The sequence below is a fragment of the Coniophora puteana genome (assembly GCF_000271625.1).
Source record: "Coniophora puteana RWD-64-598 SS2 unplaced genomic scaffold CONPUscaffold_10, whole genome shotgun sequence".
NCBI classification, from domain to species: domain Eukaryota; kingdom Fungi; phylum Basidiomycota; class Agaricomycetes; order Boletales; family Coniophoraceae; genus Coniophora; species Coniophora puteana.
The window spans coordinates 463613-478630 of record NW_006913062.1 but is presented as its reverse complement, the minus strand read 5'-3'; the positions used below and the strand labels follow the sequence as shown (position 1 = coordinate 478630).

Genomic DNA, 15018 nt, shown 5'->3' with positions numbered 1-15018 from the left:
AATTGGGTAAAAACAAGTACATGGGTGCGTCAAGGTGAGATACAACAAGCGCAAAATGGGTACAGGAGGGGCCGTTTCGTCGGTGTCCGTGTGTAGAGTGGGGAGCTAACATACAATCAGCACGGCGTATGTGAGAACGAGATTAGGAAGCATGACGTGACGTATTAGTACAAACTACTTGCAATTGGGCCTGAACATAGGCGCAACAGATTGAGAGAGCAACAAGAAACCAAGAAAGCGAACACGACAGATCAAGAAAATGACAAAGCAAGAAAGAAAACAAGAAAGTCCCAGAGATAAGCACGAAACACAGATTTTGCGGTATGTCACGAGTAGAATGATGAAACACGGAAGTCGTCCACGAAAGAGTAAGTGTGCACAGCACCTTCCCCGATTCGAAATTAGCCGTTTTACGTTTTCGTTCCCGAATCAAGTCCGTGTCCGATATCCGAGGTCAACGTTCAACACCCATCATTCACAGTCCAGCCGTTCCCTGCACAGCGGACACGTCCTGCTGCTCGCGAGCCACACCCGCACACAACGCTCATGGAACCTACATCGCAATATGAGCACGCCATCGCGAAAGGGCACCATCGCGAAAGACAACACTCACGCATGCTGACACTTCATCCCCAACACGCCGCGCTGCCCCTCCTTGAACTGCGACATGCAGATCGCGCACCGGTCCACGCCAACGCCAAGGAGCGCCAGCTTCAGCTTCACCCGCCCGTCCCTCATCACCCGCCTCCGCTCCAGATCAACTCTACCCACAAGACACGCCGCCAGCGCCGCCTCGATTCTCTCTGCCCTCGACACTCCCGCTGCCTCTCCCCCCTGCCCCCGCCCCGCCCCCTCTCCACCACCAGCTCCCCCGGGAAAAGAACCAGCAGCAGCACGCTCATCGCCCAGCGACGAGTGCAGCCGAGCGGGCCCAAGCAGATCCGCGATCATCAACAGCGCCTATGATGAACGGCGCAGACAACGGCGACGACGACGGCGACGCTCTCGCTGCCACAGCAGCAGCAGCAGCACCGCACCCGCCGCGGCGACGGCGGGGCGGCTGGCTTTGATGACCCGCTGCAGCAGAAGCAGAGCCGGCCGCGGCCGTCGCGGCCGCCACATCGCGCCGCTGCTTGTTGAGCATCAAGTGGCCCTCGCGGTGCGCGGCAGGAGCACTCACTTCGTAGTCGGATCCGTCCGCCCGCGCACCCGGGCCGGAGCTGAGCCGCGCGAGGACGGAGGCGACGTCTGGGCCGTCGTTCGCGCTGCCTTGCAGACGCGTCGAGTCATATGAGCCGTACGGCGTAGACTCGTACGAGGCTGTCGCAGAGGCGTCCTCGTCCACCTCGCCTTCCTCATCTTCGGCTTCCCCGTCTGCATCCGCGTCATTGAATTCGGCAAGAGCTCGTTCCTCCTCTTCTTCCTCTTCCTCTGCCCCGACCTCCGCGTGGATGGGCAGCCGCGCAGGCACAAGCGCGTTCGGCGTCAGAACAGCATGCGCCGGCAGCGGCGTCGACGGCGCAGAGAGAAACTCGTCCACCGCATCGTCCGCGCCGTTCGAAGCCAGCGACAGCCTCGAGTCGTGCATGCCCGCATGTACACCCCTGCCCACCGGCAAACACCCATAGGGAATGGAGGAAAAACTGTCGCGAACATGTCTGCTGACACCGTGCCCATCGCTGCCCGCACCAACCCCAGCCCCAGCGCTAGGGCTCCCGCTCCGCGTACCAGCCATCCACGCAGGTCCACTCGTCGGCGTCGCAGGCTCCGAGCCCGAGTCATAATCCTCCTCCTCCTCATCGTCGGGATCATCGACCGGGTCTTCGTCCCGGTCACTCGGCCCGTCGAAGGCGACGTCGAAAAGATCCGGCGGGAGCGGTGCGCCCGCGCCTCCTCCGAAGCGCGACAGTGCCGGATGCGCCGCGAGCTGCGAGTCCTCGCTCAGGTCGATGAGCAGGCCCTCTGGCACACCCGAGCCCGAGCCCGAGGCTGATGCGGGGCCGAACGTCGAGCTCGAGGCGACGTGGCCATCCGCATTGGCAATGAAGTTAGTTCGCCCTTTAAGGAACTGTACAGACGCGCTCGGGCGCAGCCTGACTTCGCCCACGCCGGCGCCCGTGCCGATGCTCAGATTGTGCGCCGACGCGCTCGGGCGCAGCCTGTGTCCGTCCACCATCGGTCCTGCGCCCGTGTTCGTCCGCGCAGCGAGCCACGCCTGCATCGGAGACGGCGAGCACGCCAGCGGCGAGCGCGGCGGCGTCACCGGCAGCGGCCGGCCGGGGTAGTGCTTTCTTGGGCTGGACGCCGCCGACGAGCCGAACGAGGTCATCGAGGCTGCGAGCGAGTGCGGCGTCGGAGGCAGGGGGAGAGCAGACACGCCCATCGAGGGCGTCGACACAGCAGACGCAACAGTAGAGGACGACGCCGACGCAAGCGCCGACGCGAACGACGCAGAGCTGAACGTGGACGTGGGCGTCGACATCGTCGCTCCCTCCCCGTCCTCAGCGCCATCGGGCATGAGCATGGGCGTCGACAGCGGGATACACGTGCTCGGGTCTCGCGGCGTGTACGGCGGCGATGCGTCCGCATAGACGGTGCTGTACGTCGGTGTGCTCGAATCCTCGCGCTGCACGCTACGTGCCCTGGCGTGCCTGTCCCGCGATCTCGGACTCAAGTTGGGATCTGAGCTTGCGTCCAGCTCTGGGCCAGGGGCGAAGCCGCGTTCCAGGGCAGGTGCGCTGTTAAACAGGGTAAGGGTGTCACCTTGCGGCGTCTGGGCCCGGGGGATCTGCGATGTATGTGGGGTCTGGGGAGGGAGCTGCGGTTCCTGCGGAGTCTGCGGAGCCGGCTGAGCCGCAGGAATCTGAGGGCGAGGAATATCCTGTGGGCGGATCGTCGGTGTTGTACGGATCGCAGACGGAGGCGCGAGAGGGTGATCATGGATAGCTGATTCGGACCGCGAGATAACATGTCCAGTCCGAATAGGAGAGCACGAACGCTCGGCGCGCCTCGCGATAGCCACAGAGGGATTAGAGACAGGAATGGGCATCGTGCGTATTGCAGAGGTAGGACTTGAGAGAGAATGCATCGACTGCTGGTCGCTCGCCCTGTCGAACTCGGACCGCGTTGGGCTCGAAGGATGCATTGTCCGCTTTAAGAAAGGTGTCGTGCGTTCCCTTGCTGCAGCCGCCGTCTCGCTACCGTGCCCGACCTGCGAAAGCGACACCGATGACGCCTGGAATGCAGAGCGATGAAGCGAAGGCGACGGTGGTGCACTCGCTGGATCCGCTCCCGAACCACTGAACCGTGTCGGGGAGGTGTAATGTCGCATGTGGCCCTTCGGCACAGCGGGTGCAGGCGCAGGCGACGGGGACTGCTGCGCGCGACGTGCTTCTCCTTGACCAAGCGGCGACGGATCATGCCTGACCTGACTCGAGGAACGGCTACCTCTTGGGCTTCCTCCTTCCAGCTCTGCAAATATTGGCCGAGCACCCGGCTGCGGCGCTGTCTCCTGGAGAAGGACACCCCTAGATGAGCGACGCCGAAGTTTGGACATGATACCCATGTTTCCCTCATTGAAGTCGTAAGGGATTCCGTCAACGTCCTTGGGCAGCACTTCCCAGTCCTCGGAGGGCTCGGATGAGGTAAAGGGGCAAGTGGAGGCTGGTACGCTACCGCGTCGGGCCTTTGCTTTGCCCTTGACATGCGAGAGAAAAGACGAGCCCTTGCCCGTGTTACTGGCAGGTGGGTTTTGGGCTCGGGAAGAGGCGGCGCCAGCGTTGCCACGTTCGGCCAGCATGGGCGAGCTACGATTGAATGTGTGACCGCGCAAAAGTGCGAGCCTGGATGTGCTAGGCGTGGTCGGAGGCGGTTGTGGGGGCGATTGAGTGCGGAACAGCGTACGCATGGTTCCTGGCGTCGATGGAGTCGTCGCAGCCGTGTTCGAAGCTGAGGACACTGTAGACGTCGACTGCATGGATGCGTGCGAACCGGCAGTGTTGTGTATGCTGGAAGGGATCTTGACCGAGAGCTTCTGCATCAGACGTTTTCGAGGACTAGCAGATTTCCCCATTCCCTCGAGCTTTTCCAGTTGTGCAAGAGTCGGTGCATGAGAGGAGGCCGGAGTGTCGGGCGGCGACGTATTCTTCTCGCGTTCCTCAATGCGACCCTTCTCTTTCCGGACGGCGATGCTAAGTCCTGCAGCTTCACGATCCTTCTCCCAACGCTGCGACGGGTCGAGGTCTACCATCTCATACCCGCAGCTGGAGTCCGAGTCATATTCCTCTGCATCAGCAAATTTCTCTTCGTACCCGTAGGTGGGCTTAGAAGAAGAAGAAGAGGGTGTTGGCGTAGGCGAATCACTGCCGATGCTCTCTCGAGGAGACGACGGGTCTTCAACGTCTGTCGGAACCCGCGGAAGATCGGGCCGAGTGGATAGGGGAATGGGCGGCGGGGGACCATGGGACTCGATGGGCAAGGACGTTGCAGCAGAACGGAAAGACGCAACGGATGGTGACGGGATCTCCTGGGAATGGTGTGGGTTCATATCGAGCACGTTCGGTACGGCCGTCGTCGCCTCATACGACGGCGGCGGAGGATCTGGGGACAGAGTATCGTGTGAGTATATGCGCATATAGCCACTCGTCACTTCACCAAAACTCACCTGCGTTCTCTTGCTGCTGTTGCTGGCGACGCCTCTCTCTCGCCTGGCGCGTGGCTTTGAAGGGGTAGCCGAGATTAAAGCGGACCTCCTCCTCGCGTTTCTCCTCCCGGCGCTTCGGGTTCTTCCCTTTGCGTCTCCTGCCGGCGTTGTCGGGTGGAATGAGTGTTCTCCGACCATGGTGCACCACCTCGTGTGTCAAGTAAGGAGCGGGCTCCCTGCCTCGTTCCCTTTCCCTCCCCAGCTCTGCCCGCTCGACGCGTTCAGCGCGCTGCGTCGCTGAAGAGGACACAGACGTGCTGGATGGGGTAGCAGATGTCGGACGTGACGAAATAGGAGAAATCCCCGGACGGGCTGGCGAGCGCGAGCGTGGCCGAGGGCAGTTGCCCATGAGTGAGTTGCTGGCAGATGGCGGCACGAGATGACGAGCTGAAGCCATAAACGAGCGCTGGTGGCTGGTAGTGGCTGGCAATGGCTGTGAGCTATCAAGCTACCCAGCTCGGAGTGTGATGTGAGGCTCAGGCAGGCAATGCACAAGAATGAAAGGCGAGCAGACTGCGCGAGTCGAGTGAGACTTGACCAGACTGGGTGAGGCAGCGAGGAGACACCAAGCAAGCTGGAGGGACATGGACATGCCCTTGCCAGGAGGCTCCTCTTTATGAAGAACAGCACCCGCGGGCCGACACAAGGCATCATCTCATCACGTGCGGACCCCAGATCCCACCATCTCCTCGACCACTGACACTACCCGGCGCGTGGCCCACAATGCCCTGCCGTCACAGGCCAACTCGAGACTGCCTACAGCGACTACAGCCCACTCAAGAACCTGCACGCCTGGGACATTGATGTCGAGGGTTTGCGGTCCCTGTAGCTTACAATTATAGCTTACCCTTTCTTAGAATCCAATCATAGCGTTCACACAGACAAAGTTAGAGATCTCCTCCTCGGCCTCGCCCCGAGCAACGGGGCCAGGCAAATTGTTTCATTAGACTCAGCTGGTCAATATAAGGGCAGCGATTGGCTCAAAATCGACCCCCCACCAAACCAGCCGTCTCCATGGGTCGCACTCGCCATCGCCAAGGTCACCAGAACGACCACGCCCCACCCCCTCCTTCTCTCCTCTCCTTCCAACTCCATCGATTGGCGCCACGAATCGACAAAATCGACTCCGACCTCTTCTTTGCCAGGCCTAGAAGCTCGTTGGCGCTAACCCTCTGCCTTTCTCCAATTCCATCATCCAGAGTTCTGAAACGCATTCCAAGCCTCACGTTCCAAGTCTTGCGAACCAAACTCCGACAGACAAGCTCTGGTACCGGGTCCGCAGCGCCATCGATAACGGAAGAATGGTACCAACGATAGCCAAAACTCGTGATGGGGTCAAAGAGCGGCAAGCCGATACGTGTCCGAACGCGGAAGAGTAACAAGGTGACGCGGAACGAGTGTAGATGCCGGCAGAAACATGCGCATCCAAGTGACGACTGGCGTAGGAATGGAAGCTGCTTTTAAGGTTGGATGAACGACCGGGTCACGTCTGTCGATTGGAAGACGCTTCCGGGGCGCCTCAATTGGTGGGTCGTACGACTTTCAAAGGTCAAGTGCCAGACCGTCGCAGTCCGTAACTGTGCCAGCCAGGCTTCAGCCGGAGTGCATGATCACCTTTTGGCGCCTCCCGAAGCACTGCATGAGGTTTCGCAGGGCTGCGTTGGCTGCAGGCCCAGCAGCACCCATGCCGAAACTCGCTGTTTTCGAGAGGCAGCTGACGCCTTGCCCAACGAGCGTCCCCAGCCGGAAGCAACCCCCCTTCCTCTCGTTCCGCTCTTGGTACATTGCAGCCAGTCGACGAGCTCTCACGCGCGGATGCTCGGAAAGAGGAAGCGCACGGAGCCCCCAGACGTGAGTTGCACCCCCACTCGTCCTTGCCTTTGCAATTTTCGCGGTCTTCGTGGCATTGCCGGACCGCATGTCCACACGCGAGGCATTCGAGGGCTGGCTCGCTGGATTTGAACGGACGCCGAGAACGTCACTGTCGGCGCGTCTCTGCTGCATCTCTACAGGGCATCCTTGATATCCCTAGACGTCAATGAGCATCCATGACCACACCACTTGCTCTCAGCACGGACGCAACACTCACCCGATACGCCACGTTCGAATTATACGCCCACGAGGACGACGCCACCCGCAGGTCTGTTCGTGCGCCGGACACGTGCGTCTGAGGCGCAGGCAGGAAGGCCTCCGGGCAATTGAAGGAATTCAATTTGTATTTCGTCTCGTTTTGGTTCAACAATCCTTGTGCTTTCCAGGCTACGTTCTCCTTTTCGCTCGTCCATTGAGTGCGGGCGTAGGGGTCGAAGACCGGCGTAGACGCCATTCTCGAATAGGACGACAAGGGCGAGCGCCCGCTTGACCCGGCTGCGCGGGGCCGATAGGCTATGCCACTGGTCAAGGGCAGGGCGGAGAGTGCGGGCCACCGCTCGGACCTGAAGGTATCCGGAGCGTTCGAGGAAAGGGGAGACCCGTAGCTAAGTGGGGAAATAGCCGGGGGTTGCAGATGAGGGAGGTCGCTCGGATAGACTGGTATGATTGGCTGTTCTGGTTCTCCTCTGGCGCCGATGTTGACGGGAGGCTGAGCAAGAGCGGCGACAGGGGCAAAAGCGGGTGTGTATGCAACGACGCCAACCGTAGGAGTGGGCGTGAAGTTGGTAATGGACGCGACCAGGGCCGGGGACACAGGCAGGTGTCCGAAGCTTGAGCTCGACACCTTCACTGTCATCCCCTCGTCGCCCATTCTTCCGACTCCCATGCTCATTGGCTCAGCAGCGATGGTATCGTCGCCCATAATCACGTCTCCTTCCGCGTCATAAGCGGTGCATGCAGGAGCGGCGCGCTGGGGAAGGACAAGGTCGACTGGCATAGGATCGATAATATCGCCTGACGTGTCCATCGCGTTCGAGTCTGCACATGCGTCGTCCTGCCTGCCGACCACGCTCATAGCCATCAGGATGTCTTCGTGGCCGTCATGGCCGAACGCGGTGCTCTCTGCCATGGGCGCCTGGGACTCAGTAATCTCGTGTGCCAGGGCGACCTCGAGCGTTGTGGTAACTTCAAGCGTTGGAGCGGTCGGGGGTGTGACGACCCCGGCGGCTGAAACGACCTGAAGCGTTGAGCTGACCTCGGGCATTTGGACAATCTCGAGCATGGGGGCAGTCTGGGGGGTTGGAGCAACCTCGGGTGTTGGAATGACCTCAGGTGCTGGGACGACTTCAGGCATTAAATCAACGGCAGGAGTTGGGGACACCTCAGTCGAACGCAGAGAGCACATCGTAATCCCGGCCTGATCCTGCTTGTAAAAGAAACGCAAAGAAATAAGCAAACACGCCAAACGCAGTGACAGGAGTAGAGCTTACCTCTTGTATTTCCGCCGCGATGATATGCGTATGTTCGGGTGCTTTCACTCCTAATAAATCCGCCGTAAAAACGTCGACAATGTCGCATGACTTCTGAGGTGCAGGAACAGATGGTACGGAAGACGGAGAGAGGATCGCTTCCACGGGGTCGGAATAGTGCACGGAAGTGGAAGACACCTTTGCGAGGCCAGGAAGCTCTGCAGAAACTTCGAGCTCTGCTAACTGTCCCTGCGTCGACGCGCTTGGAGACAAGGTCGTCTGCACGTTGTTAGATTGAAATGAGAAAGTAAACGTCGGAGTGGGCTTGTCGGACTGGGCGTGAACAGAGTGCTTGAGTGTCTCAGGATGGGCAGGGATCTGTGGAGTATTGACAGATGCGACAGGTCCCGCAGCAACAGACTCGCCAGCATTAGCAGGAGCTTTGACAGATAACCCCCGGGATGGCGAAGTTGGCTTGGCGGTAGGGTGGATAGCTTGGGCGGAGCTAAGCTCACAAGGCGTCTCAGAAGCAACAGCCGAGCTGGCCTGAGTCTGGGGTTTCTCAACGGCCGTGGAACCGACGGAATCCGCATTCGAGTTTTTCGAAGGGCCGGCAATCAACTGTGCCACAGCTGCATTGTGGGCCTTGTTCGCCTGGAATCTCGCGAGTTTCTTTTCTTTCGCTGACAGAGGACGGGGAGACAAATCCGCTGCCTGCGCAGGCATATAGGAGAGGGTGGGAGATGTTGCAGGCGAGCGCGGGGTAGCAATGACGTGGGCAGACGGCTGAGATGCGTCGGTGGTAGGAGGAGGTGTCGCGGGGACTGGTGGCTGAGGTACAATGGTGGCAGGGGCGGTTGTGATAGACGTAAATTGCAAAGACGCAAGAATGGAAGCGCCCTCGAGGTGTCTTGTAGAGTGAGCGGTTGGAGAAACACCCACAGACTCAATAGGCTGCGCAGATGATACAGACGAGGTAGACGCTGTAGGGACGGCGTAGTCGCAGGCCTGCGTCCACTGAGTAAAGATGCTCGATTCCGTGTTAGCTGTCGCGGTGTCTTCTAGCGTTGCGATAATTTTGAGGAGGATCTGGTTGACACTGAGCTTAGCGAAACGTCTAGTGCCAAAGGTGTCAAAACCAACCTCTTTCTGTTCGGGGGTATAGCCCGCCCAATTAAAGTCGAATACAGTAGCCGTATTTCTCGGAGCTGCGTTGCCGGGGTTAGAATTCCCCGAACAATTGACCTGATCTTCGATGGTTTCGGCGGGCGGCGAACCCAGGCCAAAAGCGTATTGGGACGGATCGAGGGTCGACGGTGTCGACGGTGTGGCGTCATGGGTAGCTTGCGACACTGGAGGACCGAGGGCACCGTCTAGGGAAGAGTAGGCGGAGCTGGGGTAAGCCGGGGCTATGCCAGAGTTGACGTCGCTCGTCTGAGTGTACATCAATGTGGGATCGTAGTATGGGCTGGTTGGCGTGACGTTCCGCCCAGGAAGATCTGTGCTGTATCGACCGTCCCAACGCTCGAAGCTGGATTGCATCTCGGGCTCGGGAAGGGCTGAGTAGCTGATAGAAACATCCTGTCCCGCAGCTAGTGCAAAACCCAATAAATTAAGCTCTTGTGCTGCCTCGTTCAAATCAACATGGGAGTTCTTACCTTGTGACGCGGCGATCGGAACGGTGGCATTCTGGGGAGTCTCTCTAGGCAACTCGTCGGTGGCCACAGGGGCATCTGTTGCAGCCATGATGGGTGGCTGGGACAGCGGGCTCTTGCCCATCCTGGTAAGATAGTCAGGAAACCACCGACGATGACGAGTGTAGGTGTCGTCCACACCTCGAACGTCTATGCGGAAGTCCCGCCATGGGTCGCCTAACAGACTGGGCGATTGCATTGTTTAGGATGTTTGAGTGGGACAATGGGTTGAACATGGTGCGTGATGAGAATCGGTATTGGTGCAGGAGTGGGGGGAAGCGAAGAAAATCGGAGAGCGGAGTCAAAGGGCAAGCTCTTGTTCGCCCTTTTATTGTGGACCATTGTGTATCCGAATTTCTTTGACAGGATCCTGTGCCGTTTCTGCACTCCGACAGGGCGTTGAAAGGGGAGCGCAAAGCCGACAACGATCGGCAGCCAAACAAGGACAAGTTCCATTCTTGGACCCGCTAAGGCTTGTATGGAGCAAAGCAGTACAAACATTGAAAATAAATTCTGAAATTTACCAAAATGCACCAAAATCGTTACCGTTTACGCTACCACTTGCTTGATTGTGATCAAAGCCCGCTGATAGCATAGCATATGCCATGAAATGGGAGGGCGCTTTGCTGCCTGGCCAAGCTGGGTATTCTGACAATCAATTTGTGCTTTGCCGCTGGAGAAGTTTTTTTCCCGATGTGGGAAAGGCGGAGCTAGGGTTAGGGGAGGAGCGGTGGCGTGACCTGGTGGGATGTTGGATTTTCACGTGATGGTTACGTAACAACGCGCGTTGGCGAGTTCGGTTTTCTGAACTTGGCAACCTCCCGAGCGTCCCTTGTTCTCCTCCTCCTCGTCGTCAACAGGCGTTAGGCCTCAAGACCATACCCACCATGTCCGCCCCCTACGTCGCCCGCGCAACCCAGCCCCAGCTTCAGTCCCACCACCAACCACGCCGCCCCTTCGCCAACAACGCCAACATCAACGCAACGTCGCCCCAGCCCAAGGCTGCCGCCATCCCAGACAAGGTCAACAAGTATGCCAACGCAGCACCTCCGCTTCCCCGACAGAATAGCAAGACCACCCCGCCATCTCCACCAAGGGTCATCACAGACAAGAATCGCCTCGTCGAGTTCAACCGCATCGGCTTCCTCGGAGAGGTTCGTTCTCCGTCTCACATACGCTGGTAGCGGTGCTCAACTGTAAATCAGGGAGGATTTGCCCGCGTTTATGAGGTCAAGGATGCCCGCGGTTCTCGTTACGCATGCAAGGTAGTCACGAAAACATCTCTCAAAACCAAGAAGGCTAAAACCAAGGCATGTTCAACTACGGTGGAGCTCATTGATCATGCGCTCACACGTTTGCTTGTATAGCTCTACGCAGAAATCAAGATCCACCGCTCCCTATCTCACCCGAACATCGTCCGCTTTGCCGACTGCTTCGAGGATGAGGACAACGTTTACATGACCCTCGAGCTTTGTTCTTCCGGATCCCTCATGGATATGCTCCGTCGCCGTCGCCGCTTCACCGAGCCTGAGGCCCGCTTCTTTATCGTTCAGCTCATCGGAGCATGCAACTACATGCACACCCACCAGGTTATCCATCGCGATCTCAAGCTAGGCAACCTCTTCCTCGACGCCTCCATGAACATCAAGGTCGGCGACTTCGGTCTCGCGGCTCTCATTGAAAACGAGGGCGAGCGCAAGAAAACAATTTGCGGGACGCCCAACTACATTGCACCCGAGGTTCTTTTTGACCAAGCTAATGGTCACAGCTTCGAAGTCGACACCTGGTCTATCGGCGTCATTCTGTACACGCTCATCATCGGCCGCCCGCCCTTCCAGACTAAGGAGGTCAAGGACATTTACACGTAAGTTTTAACTCCGACTTGGTTGTATTCTCAATGCTTAATCGACTCACCAGCCGCATCCGTGACAATGAGTACGAGTTCCCTTCCGAAAAGTACATCTCCGGCGAAGCCAAGTCCATCATCACCCGTATCCTCACCCCCGACCCCTCTCAGCGCCCTACTCTCCTCGAAATCATCGCGTCTCCATTCATCGAGCAGGGCATCATTCCCGGCTTCATTCCCATGTCCGCTCTGGACACTGCCCCAGACTTCCGGTACATCACCCGACAGATGAGCGCGGTCAACCTCGCCCGCCTGAAGAAGTCTGTTCTTCTCGACGGCGAACCTACCTCTATCGCTCTCCCCTCGGCACAATCCCAGTCATCTGAGGCCACCTCCGTCAGCGTCGCAGAGCTCTCCGATGTGAACGCCCGCGCTCGAAGCCACACCACGAGCCTTGCTCAACAGGAGAAGGAATTCCAGAAGGCCGTCCAGCCCGGCTCACCCATCTCCGCCCTCCTCAGCTCCGCTCGCCAGCCGCTCGTCATGGCGAACACCGATGGCCGATCGGTCACCAACCCCGGCAAGGAGTCTCCGCTCTTCCGCAAGCTTCAGGCTGCCCAGAGACGCGACACCAAGTCTCCCCTGCGCAACGTGCGCAACGCTGCCGGGCTCGGTGATATCGAGGAAGAAGAGCAAGCGCGTCAGCCCGGCGCACGCGAGAAGGACTACGAGATGCAGCGCGCCAAGGAGCTGCAGAGTCAGAAGGCGCGTATCGTCGCGCAGATGGCGCCCCATGTGCAGCAGCAGTACGACGACCTCGAGAACATGCCGCCTGGCGCGTTCCCTTCCTCTACGTCTCTGAAGCGCGACGGTAAAGGCAAGGAGCGTGAACGCGCTCCGTTCGACGCCGCTGTTGCTCGTCCCACCGCAGCCCCGAGCGCACCGCAACCTGAGTCTCAGAAGCTCAGTGGCTTCGATGCAGCAGCGCATACTCTTACGCAGGCGTTCGATGCGAAGGCGGCCGGACGTCTGTTCCGCAATCCGGCGCTGGATGCGGCGCTCCCAGATGAACGCGTGTTCATTGTGAGCTGGGTGGACTACTGCAACAAGTACGGCATGGGCTACGCGCTCACAGATGGCGCCGTTGGCGTGCACTTTAACGATAGCACGACGCTCGTTTTGTCTGCTGATAAGCAGTACGTTTTTTTCTTCTTTTCTTTGTTCTAATGGTTACTGATTCACCACTTGTACAGACACTTTGACTACGTCTCCTCACGGCGGCACGGCTCCTTGTACGTGCGCAAGAACTTCACGGTCTCCGAGTATCCAGAGGACCTGAAGAACAAGGTCTATCTTCTCAAGCACTTCGAGCGGTACATCATGGACCGGTTGTACGGCGAGTACAACTACACGTTCGAGGACACGGAGCGCACGCGCGGGATGGACTTCGTGCAGAAGTACCTGCGGATGAAGCACGTGATCGTGTTCAAGCTCTCGCACGACGTGCTCCAGTTCAACTTCTACGACCACTCGAAGCTCATCCTCTCGTCTGCGGGGCACTGCATCACACACATCGACAAGAACTACCAGATGACGCGGTGGACGCTGGCGCAGGTGATGGCCGCGAGTCTGGCGCCGCCGAGCGAGGACGCGGACGAGGCGAAGTTCATGCAGCGGCTCGTGGACAAGCTCAAGTACTGCAAGGAGGTGCTTGTTTCGATCCGCAATGCGAGCGCGGGGACGACGACGGGCTTGGACGAGGGCGCTGAGATGCGGTCTGCGAAGTCTGGTGCTGCGCTTCGGTGATCTTTCTTTTTTCCGCTTCGAACTCCGTCATGAAACTTGCATAGGTGTTAGGCCGCCTTTTTTATTCGATAGATACGTACATTTTTAGTACATGGGATATCCGACAGGACATCGGTTCGTCAGTCAGACAGTCATGGTTTACACACGCCGCTGGAAGCATTCATTCCTCCTCCCGTCCATACCGTACAATAATCATCATGTCCACATATCCTTTTTTTTCGTATGGTTTTTTCCTCCCCATTTCCGCGAGCGGTTTGGTTGGTCGTCTCCGTGTTTCCGTGTTTGCAACATCTGTGTTTAATAGTCCATTCCAACGATATCGATCACGATCACAATGTATTTACCTGGATTGCAAGAATGAGGTTTTAGTGGATGTCCTATTCAACTTTGGCTTCTGCGACGTTGTGCCATTCCTAACATGCACACTCTACCCCGGGGGTCTAAAGGTGTTCATCATATTGCACGTACAAACCAGTCTAGTTCTAACCATCGGAAGACGGTGGTGGGTAAGACCCACGCGGATTCATCCTGAGGAAGCAATGTTTGCACACGTTATCACAAACCATCATCAGATTAGCCTCAATACCAAATCGAGCCTGAAATGACACCCAAAAGCTCGTCACCTTGCCCCTCGTGTGCGCCACTACTATCTCTACCAAATCCGACTTCGAGACCTAGTGGAAGATAAGGATCAAAGTGTTCTTGGCCAGAGTTTACTTCTGTCTCTTCATCACCATACTCCAGTCTCGCGGAATCGTAGAGATCGCCAACCGTCTTCGAAGGGCACTGTTCAGGCCGTGACACGGAAGCAACCGGGATGACGGCGGCAGACTTGTCAGTGCTCCTTGCTCCTTCTTTCATTGTCATGGTTTGTTCGGTTGCCTTCGATTGGGCAACGCTCTCGATTGTACTCCGCGGCTGGTACTCCTTCCACCCATCTCCACGAGAAAGATCCAGTGCCCAACATTCGCCTCGGCCACGCATGCCTGCAGGCTTTGGGACTGTGTAGAACATCATGTTCGTGCTGAGTATGGTGCGAATTGATGTCTACTCAGGATCATAGTCAGGGGCTGAACGAGCATTAATACGGAGGAAGGTAAGTCGCTCTCACCATTTTCAGGCGCTGGTTGCGACGGTCGCCCCACCTCTCGAAGTATCTCGTCATTTTATCACAAAGGTCTTCGACGCTGAGGCGACCTTTTTTGCTGCTTTTGATAGCAAGCCCAAGGAGAAGCACCAGTGGAACACGGTTCGTGATGACCCCCTTGGCCTGGAGGTAGTCCACATGGTCGAGGACGATATTGTAGTAAGCGGGGATGCCGAGCTTGTTGCAGAAGTAGACGTCCAGAGGAGAGGCCGGGAGGTACGTGTATTGCGGCGCTGGCATACAATATGAACCATACACTGTGGCAGCGTAGTACCACTGGGCGTCCGCCACACTTCCAGTTGAACAGGGCGATGCGAACTTTAAGGAAGGGTATGAACCAGTGTCTTCAGCCTTGACCTTTGGCACAGGCGATAGGGATTTGCTTGGGGTGGCTTTGATACGGCGGTCGGGAGACATGGTTGCAACGCAAACTAAGGGGACGGGACGGGACTGAAGGTTGACGCGGACGAGTCAGAGAGGGC

General features: G+C 58.1%; 3 protein-coding genes across 3 annotated transcripts; 1 reads left to right on the top strand and 2 right to left on the bottom strand.

Annotated features, from left to right (window-relative positions):
• Positions 1 to 6: 6 nt before the first annotated feature.
• Positions 7 to 6515, bottom strand: CONPUDRAFT_167293 (uncharacterized protein). The gene is made up of 4 exons (XM_007773122.1): positions 4664 to 6515; positions 1016 to 4599; positions 614 to 960; positions 7 to 553 (listed from the first exon to the last, which is right to left on the bottom strand). The coding sequence occupies exons 1-4, from the start codon at positions 5097 to 5099 to the stop codon at positions 472 to 474; spliced, it is 4449 nt and encodes a 1482-aa protein (XP_007771312.1). The 5' UTR covers positions 5100 to 6515; the 3' UTR covers positions 7 to 471.
• Positions 6516 to 10624: 4109 nt separating this feature from the next.
• Positions 10625 to 13725, top strand: CONPUDRAFT_167291 (Pkinase-domain-containing protein; the record flags this gene model as incomplete). The annotated part of the gene is made up of 5 exons (XM_007773121.1): positions 10625 to 10891; positions 10943 to 11047; positions 11105 to 11601; positions 11655 to 12779; positions 12837 to 13725. 5 exons carry the CDS (start codon positions 10625 to 10627, stop codon positions 13387 to 13389), a joined length of 2547 nt encoding a protein of 848 aa, XP_007771311.1. The 3' UTR covers positions 13390 to 13725.
• A 243-nt stretch (positions 13726 to 13968) lies between these two features.
• Positions 13969 to 14953, bottom strand: CONPUDRAFT_167290 (uncharacterized protein; the record flags this gene model as incomplete). Its single annotated transcript, XM_007773120.1, has 2 exons — positions 13969 to 14436; positions 14501 to 14953. The coding sequence occupies 2 exons, from the start codon at positions 14951 to 14953 to the stop codon at positions 13969 to 13971; spliced, it is 921 nt and encodes a 306-aa protein (XP_007771310.1).
• Between the last annotated feature and the right edge of the window lie 65 nt (positions 14954 to 15018).

Excerpts from the sequence above, each read along its gene's own strand:
- CONPUDRAFT_167293 (XM_007773122.1), bottom strand. The coding sequence starts at position 5,099 with ATGGCTTCAGCTCGTCATCTCGTGCCGCCATCTGCCAGCAACTCACTC. Across the intron at positions 961-1,015 it reads GCGGTGCTGCTGCTGCTGCT|GCGCTGTTGATGATCGCGGA; the intron begins GTGGCAGCGAGA and ends CGTTCATCATAG. Across the intron at positions 554-613 it reads GGGATGAAGTGTCAGCATGC|GTTCCATGAGCGTTGTGTGC; the intron begins GTGAGTGTTGTC and ends ATTGCGATGTAG.